The 9,764-nt window shown below is 52.9% G+C and overlaps 1 protein-coding gene across 1 annotated transcript; it reads right to left on the reverse strand.

Annotated features, from left to right (window-relative positions):
* Positions 1–553: 553 nt before the first annotated feature.
* On the reverse strand, positions 554–9,764 carry LOC136512074 (xylan glycosyltransferase MUCI21-like). Its single transcript, XM_066506076.1, has 4 exons — positions 9,123–9,764; positions 8,849–8,974; positions 8,141–8,743; positions 554–1,664 (listed from the first exon to the last, which is right to left on the reverse strand). The coding sequence occupies exons 1-4, from the start codon at positions 9,343–9,345 to the stop codon at positions 982–984; spliced, it is 1,635 nt and encodes a 544-aa protein (XP_066362173.1). The 5' UTR covers positions 9,346–9,764; the 3' UTR covers positions 554–981.

Below are 9,764 nucleotides of genomic sequence, written 5' to 3' on the forward strand. Positions count from 1 at the left end.
GAGCAAACCCGCTGTTACTGTAGTAAAACCGCTGTCAAAAACCGCCTGGGGTAAAATAGACGGTTTTGAAAAGTTCAGGGGTAAAAACCGACGGTTTCATAGTTGGGGGTGAAGTAGACCATGTATGAAGGTACCAAAGGTAGAGGATTAAGTAGACTTTTTCGTTTCTTTCACCCGCTGTCGTGACCCCCGAGGCGCACCGAGCAGCACGTGGCGCCAGTGCCCATGCTTTCCTCGTCGACAGCATGGCTGCCGCGTGTGTGCTACAAGGGACAGCTGCGCAGGGAGAGCGCTGCAGTGACCAGTTGAGGTGGGGGAGAAGAGCACTGCCCCCCTGCCGCCACGTGCTGCTCGTGAGTTACGTAGCCTCGGCGTTCACTACACTAGGGTGAATGACACAAATCGACAAACTACATCCTCTCCATGTGGACCTCCCAACTCTCTCTTTTGCATCTCATCAGAACTTCAAAAGGATTCACAGGAACTGCATTGTAGTTTCGTGCTGCCTCTTTTGATTCGTGCCATGCTGGAAGAGAGAAGGCACTCGACGATCTGTAAAAGAGAGTCTGGATTTCTATTGATCTTTGTTACAGAATGTAGTTTCTTATACATCATCTGGACACCCAAAGAATGAGAAGAAGAAGAAAAAAAGGGAAAAAAAGGGCAAAGAACTTGAAAGAGCTGATACCCCTATGAACTAGTGTGAACAAGGTGTTTCAGGAGAGCCTCCCCTACCATAAATTATTCTTCATCTGCTTCTGCTCTAGCAACACCATGAACCAAACGAATGCACTATGAAAGGAGGCGATCGATCCCCACCAATCTCTCAACCAAGAACCAACCCAATCATATTTACAGGATCTCGTCTCCTTTTTACCCCACCTCCCCTCTCCCCCCCAGCCAAAAAAGAGGACGAAAACACAATGAAATTGACAAGTGTGACTAAGTAATTAACACCTAACCAAGCTCAATTAGCATCTTCTACCTCAGTGCCGCCGTGGCAGCGCCGGTGCCCTTGGCGCACGCCGTGGTGTTCTTGAGGTGAGTCCGCGCCGCCCTGAGTAGCTCGCCGAAGCGCTTGATGTTAACGGTGACGTTCTGGCGGTCCATGTACACCTTCTTCATCTCCCACCAGCCACGGCTGCTGATAACCCAGGGCGTCCGCACCACGGTGCTGTTGAGCCCGTACTCGGCGGCCAGCGAGCTCTCCTCGGGCGCCACCTTGTACTCGAGGTACTCGAGGCCGAGCTGCTGCGCGGGCTTGCCGTAGAAGGCGTCGGCCGCCCAGTCGAGGCCCACGGGCACGATCTGGAGGAGCACTGACCCGGGGCGCATGAAGAGGAAGTGGGTCACGGCGGCCCCGTGCACGGCCACCATGGCGTCCGCCGACGCCAGCGCCGCGTGGATGACGGGGAGCGGGGTCTGCCGCCGCAGGTTCATCACGTGCGGCGCGAACCCGGCCCGGCGGCACGCCGTCACCACGTGCGGGAGGTTGAGCAGCACCCGGTTCTGCTTGCGGATGAAGATGAGCAGCTTCGGCTTGGAAGGGCGCGGGCACGGCAGGGATGGCGACGCTAGAGGAAGAGGCACGGGCGGCGACGCCGACGACGTCGTCCGGCTGTAGCCCTGGTGGAGCAGCGCCTGGAAATCCTTGATGCTCTTGCCTGCGTATCATCACCATTTTTGCGTTTAGTTTCACAAAGGACAATTTCCCCGTGCAAAATGCAAGTTCGTGATTGCATTGGACCCGACGACAAATATATTTGCACACATTCATTCAGAAACAATGCAAGTTAATTCCGAGTTTTTTTTTCTTTGCAAAAGTTCACAGTTTTAACAAATCGGTGTCAGCAAAACGGAAAAGGATATTCACGTCTATAGCAGTCGGAAACCGTGGGGAACCTGAAACGCATCGTTCCAGATGTGAGATGTGTTTCGGATTCCCAAGGAAGTGGCCACGCAATCTAACACGAACAATCAACCGCATGTAGTAGTAGCCGTTTCGGGAAGAGCCGTGCTCCTCGACGCAATTGCACGGAAGACTGGACGACCCCCCTGTCGACTTGGATGTCCTGTCTAGATAGATCATCCTGCTTGGATCGAGTTCGGGACATGGACACATGGGAGTTTGGGGCATGGATCTCTCGGAAAGGGTTGCTTCAGCATAACGCAAAGAGCATAGCGCCGGCATTACCGGAAACGCTGCATTGCGATAACTGACATGGCACAGGCTCCCCCCCTCGTAGCGGCTCACACAACAAGTCACAGCCACTGCCAGCGGCAGGCCAACGGATCGATCGAGATCGGGTAGCCCGTGGTCGACAGACAGGCAGGCACTATGCTCAATGCTCCCACACTCCGCGCCAGCAAGCAGCCGATCGGGCCGGAAACCGTCACTTCTCACACGCATCAATCACCACCGGTCCACGACACCACACTGCACAGTCAGATCAGCGAGAAACAACCAGCGATCCGGCAGCGCGTGCCGTGGTCCACTCCCGTGTCGTCCGTGCGAACTGCCTTCCCAGATCTCCACGCTTGGTATATTATTGATTGACGTGGACAGCTAAACTCCAGCAGCGTCTCGAGCACGGCGACGGCGAGAGGCGACGGTCTACAGTACGCCAGGAGCGCCCGCACGGGTGACCCTGCCTGGCTTCGGCACACGCGCGGCTCCGGAAACCGGGTGTGCCCACGGAGTCCCTGGGATGGCTGGATCCACCCGTCCAACAAGACACGGCGGCCCCGCCGCTCTACCTCTACATGCACTATTGCCACCAACAAATGAACCATGAATCAATTTTAGACTAGATTTGGTGGTGATTGGTTTGGTTGTTTTATACAGTCCCAAACGGGGGCCCCGGTCTAAGGCGATGATTCAGATAGAGGCTTGAATGAATTTATCTATATCGTCCCTTCGTTTTTATTAAATGCATAGTACATGGGATAAGCTAATTAGTTTAAAATTTTCATTATTTTAACTTATTGGATTGTCCTCACTGAACACAGAAGGCCGCCCCCTGGCTTGCCACCGAAATGCAACGAAGATTTTTGTCTATTCACAGAGCTATCCTCGTATTGTTTGTTAGCTGTTAGCTCAGTGCCCACCAAATTGGGTACCGACTCGAAGCCACCGACACAATGACCATAACAGAGCTGTGCCACTACACAGTTGTTGGTACGCTGTATCAACAACTCAACTCTCTCCTTTCCACTATTACCCTTTTGGGGAGAGTACCTTTTTTTTTTGTGTTTTGTAGAGCGTTTTTCGGATGATTGGTGGCCTTTATGTGGCAATCACAAGTTGCCAGCCTCTTTCATTGCTAAAGAGAGGAGTTAGGTCAATCTGGAATACTTGCTTTATGGCACTCAATAATTAAGTACGCGCATATTTTTGAACTCCTAGGATCAGTAACCACATTTCTGTTCACTTTAGCTGCATCTTCCGTTTCTGCTACTTGTACATTTTTGCTTCTTATTACTAAGACGTACTTAAGCAAGTGCATTCATTATAGTAAACACTAAGCTTTCACTCCGAGAGCAGCAGGCAGAGTACAAAAACTAAACCCAGCTGAGCACGTTATGCAACGTCACTTCAATTTCATGACATCCAGAAACAGATGTCATGTATCTTTCTACTTCTGGACATGGTTTTATCTAGGACTATACTAGAAACTGTCACTGTGTCGCCCCACAGCTCAGTCACTCCTCGTAACAAAACGCAGATCACGCCTGCGACCTTGCGTAACCCATCTCCTCGCCCCCACATCATTTTAGCGTCAGCCATAAAGCTAGATTCCGGGCGTCACCCATCTCCGTGGAAAAGCCGTTGGTGTGCTGGTTTTGTTAACTAACCGTCTGTCTCCATGCATGTTTTGTTGCTTTGCCAGCTCATATCCAAAGTTGCATGGTCCCAGAAAAGTTTTGGTCACCCTCCCCTGGCCGCCCACGCGCTCACGCACACATCACGCCATCACAGGCGTGTCAAAACTAAAGAGCTCGCCTGACAGTAATGTGGCACCAACCTGCTGCAAGTACCCATCCGAACATCTACTCATCAACAGGCAGCAACAAAATAAATCCACTGGCAGGATTAGGACGCGAGCCTTAGCGCTTTGGTGAGGTCATACTACAGTACAGCTACCCAGGCCAGCGCCGAGTCCTTGCATGTCTTAATCGAACCCTGGGTATACATATCCTCTCTTATCACTTCATGAACCAAGGCATCTGCTAAGGACCCAGCATTTCGACATGTAAACGTATCTTCCTACAGGTTCTTCCACAGCTACAGACAATGCCAGGACGACACAAACAAAACTTGTCTTGCTACATGTTGTCCCCTCTAATGGTTTAGAACTTCAGATGCCGAATCCATCAATTCAGACATAAACACAAAGCTGATCACGACTACTTAGAATTAGAACCATCGCATTATTTCGGCAATGTACTAAGGCACTTCTAATGCTTCATATTAATTAGTGTGCATGTATGATGCTGTAGCTCCGTGCTCTCACGACAAGAACTCCACAACTCTCAGGATTACATAACAGTCCTATTCACAACAACCAAGCTGCAAGCTCCAGATGGTGATGAAGATAAAAAAAAGGACACAGGCCGTCGCTACGTCACCACAGAAGGACAGGCATAAACCACTGGGCCCTAAAACTGCACAGCCACCTAAAGAGGGCACGCATGTGGCCGTAAAAACTATACAAAAAAAAAATCTCACACGAATCACGAATGCACTGCCCATGTACCAGCCATGTCGCCTCTATTTTAGAGGAGGCCTGTTTAGATTCCAAAAATTTTCACCCTAAATGTCACATCGAATCTTACGGTATATACATGGAGTACTAAATATAGACAAAAAACAAAACTAATTACACAATTGGGTGAGAAATCGCGAGACGAAACTTTCGAACCTAATTAGTCCATAATTAGACACTAATTGTCGAATACAAACGAAAGTGCTACACCAAAACCAAAAAAATTTCCTAACTAAACGCGCCTGAGAGCAGCAACCAGTTTATTATACACAAGCACCCAGAGCCAGCTGTTGTTATTTTCTGCGAAGTACGGCAGCCCCGCGACATGTCCATGCAGTTTGTTGTACGGCTGGTATTAAATCGACTTCTCCTGATTTGTTACGGCTAGTTTGTTACGTTCTACGGCTGATGAGTGCCTGTTTGTTTCCAAAATTTTATAAAATTTTTTAAGATTTTTCGTCACATCGAATATTTGGACGCGTGCATGAAGCATTAAATATAAATAAAAAATAAAACTAATTATACAGTTTAGACGAAATTCACGAGACGAATCTTTTAGGCCTAATTAGACTATGATTGAACACTAATTGCCAAATAACAACGAAAGTGCTACAGTACCATTTTCCAAAAAAAAATCGTCAACTAAACAAGGCCTTGGTACGGATTAAAGCCGGCTAAATAGCTCAAGCGAGCAGGCCGTACAGCTATACGATTGAATATGCAAAAGGTTTACGAAGATAGTTTTTACGCACTATTCGATAGCTATACGATTCCTCACAAGACATCAGACAGGGCCTCGCCCCCTACACGCCCAGTCGATTTGAAAAAAAAAATTCTACGCACATGTCACGTCTCGCTCGTCATTATACTGTTCTGACTGAATTATTGTGAGAGAAACACAGTTCCAACTGAAAAAACAAGCTGAATAATACGGATTATAAGGTAAGCCGCACTGCAATCCTGCAAGAGTAACGTGCTGCAATGGCTGGCGCGTGATTCACCGGGCACGCTAGTTTGTTTATTTATGGGCCTGTTTGGTTCCCTGCATCCACCTGAACCAGGCTGGCGGGATGCAGGGACCGGCCGTTTGGTTGCCTGCTCACCTGGTTGAACCAGGCTCTGCGCGTGCACGAGGCACCCCGCGGCCAGGCTCTGCAGGAACGAGCAAATCGGCCGTTCCTGCCGGGCCTGGCTCGCTGGATGCAGCTGCTTTCACACCTAATGACACTATTAGTGTATGATTAGTGAATATCAAGTGATATTAATGTATTTTAAAGATGTTTAAGACATAGTTAGATAAAATAAGTACTTTAGGAGTGTATTTGCATAAAATAAAAAATCATATTCATAACCTTGTAATATTTTTATCTCATGCAATATATCTTCATACAAACAACCAAACAACATCTCTTCTCAACCAGTCTAAATCGACGCAATCAACCAAACATGACAAGATCGCATGCACTCAGCCTGTCCCATGTGAGCTTACGCGAACCAAACAGGCCCTATACTGCTCCTGCAGCCTGCAGGCTCCGAGATCCGGCGCCGTAGCAACATCGGCGTTTTCTCTTTCTTTTATTGCTACGGCCATGGGGTTTTAATGGGGCCATGAATGGATGTGAACACCACCTTGTAATAACTCAGGCCTGGGCGTGAAGATGGGTACAGTACGTACTACCCCATATCAATCGATGTGCAGACCTGACCTAAAGCTTCGTGGATCCGTTACTAAACCCCTGCGGTTTCACCGAATTAGTGCGGGCGGTTTCAAAATCCAAACGGTAGCTCCAATTATCCGGTCACTGCAGCCCAATTAGAGTACTTGTAGTTGTAGCGCACTACTAGAAGCAGGGACTTTGTTAATGCTGATGCCGGAGTAGTGGCGCACGATGCGCGGGCGTTTTTCTGGCTGTTCGGCTGGCTTGGCAGCTTTTTTTCACAGCTGGAGCGGTATTTTTCTATCACACAAACCCCGCTGCTACCGTGTTTCCAGTAAAATTAATGTCAGCCGAACAGCTCGGGTCGATGCTACAGTGTTTGTTTGCCCTTATCGGCTGTTAGTGGCCGATCCCAATCCACGCACGAAAACGGCTGGGCAGGAGCACGCTCGAAGTGGCGAGCGGGGGGCCGGGGGATGGGTTGCGTCGGCGTCGCGGGCATCGGGATGGACCCTCATTTGTGCGGAGCACACCCGCTTTTTGCACTAACGCTTTTGCAAAAGCCGCCCTTTTCCCCCCTGCCCCGCGCAATGATCTCCGGCATTATCTCCCGCTCATGATCGGTCGCCGCAAGATTCCCCCGCGCGGGCGATTGAGCGGATGCTTTTTCACCTCAGCCTCCCGTTACTTCCCCTCTCGGGTCGGGTCTGGGCGCTCCATTTTCCTTTTCCTCATCCGAGGACGCGGCCTTTTGCCGGTGCAGCAGAATGCTCTTGCCTGCGCGTTTGCGTCCTGTTCGGTTTTCTGAAAAAACTGCTGATGCTGACGCTGATTTGTTGTAAGAGAAAAATAATGTTATTTTGTGATAAGTTCAAGCAAACCGGGAGTTGGGATTGGCCCATGCCGTTAGGTTAAGACATACTCCTAACAGGGGGGGAGTGCCTAAAGCGAGGGGTCATAAACGTGCGCCGTGCCCGGCGCAGAGCGGCAGGTGCGGGAGAGGCAGCCCGACCGGTGCCGTACGCGACGCGCCCGTGCGGTGCGGGCGTGTCGGGCAGCCGAAACAGTGTGATCCGCGGCTGTTGATCCGCGGCTGGCTGTCGCCGTCACTCGCGAAGGATTTGGAGGAACCGGCGGGCCTAAGAAGAGAAGCGGTGGTGGTGGCCGGTGGGTGACCGTCGCAGGGGCCAGGGAGCGGCGCAGCGCAGGACAGAAGCGTCGGATGCGTCAGCAGCAATCTACCGCCCCTCCCTCTAACCACCCTAACGAACTACCAGGACTGGGTGACCGCTCTATCAAACCACCACTCCACTGCCGAACACGGAGAAAGAGAGAGGGGCAAAGAATGATTAGACTGGGAGAGGGAACAGCACTAGTAGTGCCTAAGCACGACGCCCTCGAGCTCTAGGGGCAAATGATTTCTCCTCCCCGGCCGGTGTTAGCCGCCACCGATCCCGATCGAGGCGCGTGGATTTTCACACGCCTTTTTGCCGTTCCCCTTCTTCACCCGCAAGCTAAGTTAAGCTAAGCTAACCGGCAGTGTACAATTAACAGGTGGATCCCAAATTCCTAACGAAACATAACTAACAAATTGACATCGCAACGCGAGGAATGCAATGCCATCAGCGTCTGAAACTCTGATGTGATGTGAAATGGAAGATAGTAGTAGATTGCAAGACGGAGGGGGGATTTGCTAGGAAATTGGGGGGGGCGTACCGTTGGGCATGAGCTTGGGGTCCACGACGAGCTCGCCGTGGATGCGGAGGCCGACGATCATCTCGTCGAAGCAGTGGACGCGGCGGTCGTAGCGGAAGTCCACCACCTTGTAGTTGGTGAGCTGCTGCAGGACGGCGCCGTAGCGGCCCAGCCACCAGTAGTGGTACTGGAGCACCACGAACACCACCTCGCCGGCGAACCGCTGCGCCGTGACGAACAGCGGGATCAGCCCGTCGCTGAACTCGTGGTACACGTTGCCCGTGTACCCGCCCGTCGAGAACACCACCGCTGGGACGCCGCGCGGGTGACGGACGTCGCACCGGCGACGCAGGGTGCCGCCGTCGCTCGCGCTGGCGCTCGCGTTGTAGGCGCCAGGGACGGGCTGGATGGTCACATCGTCGATGGTGCTCATGATGCTGTCCTCGAACTTGCGCGTGTACGGCCGCACCTTCTCGGCGGCGCTCCTGCGGGGCGCGTTGTACAGGAGCACCGACGAGGTGGACGGGTCCGTGCGCACGTCGCCGCGGAGGTAGCACACGTCGCTGCGGTAGTGGCTCCGGTCGCAGCACAGGACGCCCTCTCCCTCGCCATAACCCGCCTCACCTGCGGACGCAGCAGCAATTCGATTCGATTCCATTTGATGGGGTTCCGTTGAAGCAGAAGCAGAAGCAGAAGCAAGCTTATCTCCAACCAAGCAAAGCAACTCACCGCTGATGAAGGCGGAGCAGGGGAGGGAGGCGACCGACCGCGTCTCCTCGCGGGCCTCGAGGCTGTTCTGGTTCGACGGCAGGTGGGTCTTGAGCGCCTCCAAGTCCTCCCGCCTTTCCACGCGCTCTGCAGGGGGGAACGAGAACGAGTCGCCATTTCAGCGCACGCCAACACAAGGACCCGGCGAGGGAGAAGCGAGCAATCCAGCATTCCATGACGGCGGCCCGGCGAGAGCGACAAGGATTTGGGACTCGAGCGCGCCCCGGCTTATTACCTGAATCGGCGGGGGAGACGACGAGGGAGGAGCTGGGGATGCGAAGCACGGTGACGACGCTGTACACGGTGAGCACGAGCAGGGGCACGAGGCGGCAGGCGTACCAGCTCCTCCCGCCGCCGCCCGGCTTCTTGTGCGGCGGCGACGGCGGCGGGGACCTCCGGATCCACGACGAGCAGCAGGAGTGGGCGGAGGGCTTGTGATGCTGCGGCAGCTGCATCATCCTCTGGCTCTCGCTCTCTCGGCTCCCTCTTCCTCCTCCCTCCCTCTCTCACCGCCGCATGCTACGCCGCCGCCGCCGCTGTTCTCCTTGCTTCCTTTGATGGCTGCCACGCCGCGCCCGCGCTGAGCTAAAACAGCTGACCTCACACACCAGGGACCAAATTGGGCGCGGGCGCGGGGATATATACAGCTGGGCGCTGGCGGGGTAGAATGGCGAGGAGGGGGTGACGAAGTTGAGGCAGCGGATGATGCTAGCAGCTTCTGACGATCATATTCATGGGGCGGGGGTTGGAGTGGGGGGGGAGGAGAAGAGGGTAGCGGTGGAGGAAATGAAAAGGAAGAAGAATACAGAACACCGGGCTCATCACATGGAGGACAAGGAGAAACAGGGTGTTTTGATGGCGTCCGCTATGTGCGCCC

This window comes from Miscanthus floridulus, chromosome 16 (assembly GCF_019320115.1).
Source record: "Miscanthus floridulus cultivar M001 chromosome 16, ASM1932011v1, whole genome shotgun sequence".
Taxonomy (NCBI): Eukaryota; Viridiplantae; Streptophyta; class Magnoliopsida; order Poales; family Poaceae; genus Miscanthus; species Miscanthus floridulus.

Excerpts from the sequence above, each read along its gene's own strand:
- LOC136512074 (XM_066506076.1), bottom strand. The coding sequence starts at position 9,345 with ATGATGCAGCTGCCGCAGCATCACAAGCCCTCCGCCCACTCCTGCTGC. Across the intron at positions 8,744-8,848 it reads CTGCTCCGCCTTCATCAGCG|GTGAGGCGGGTTATGGCGAG; the intron begins GTGAGTTGCTTT and ends CTGCGTCCGCAG. Across the intron at positions 1,665-8,140 it reads CCCCAAGCTCATGCCCAACG|GCAAGAGCATCAAGGATTTC; the intron begins GTACGCCCCCCC and ends GATGATACGCAG.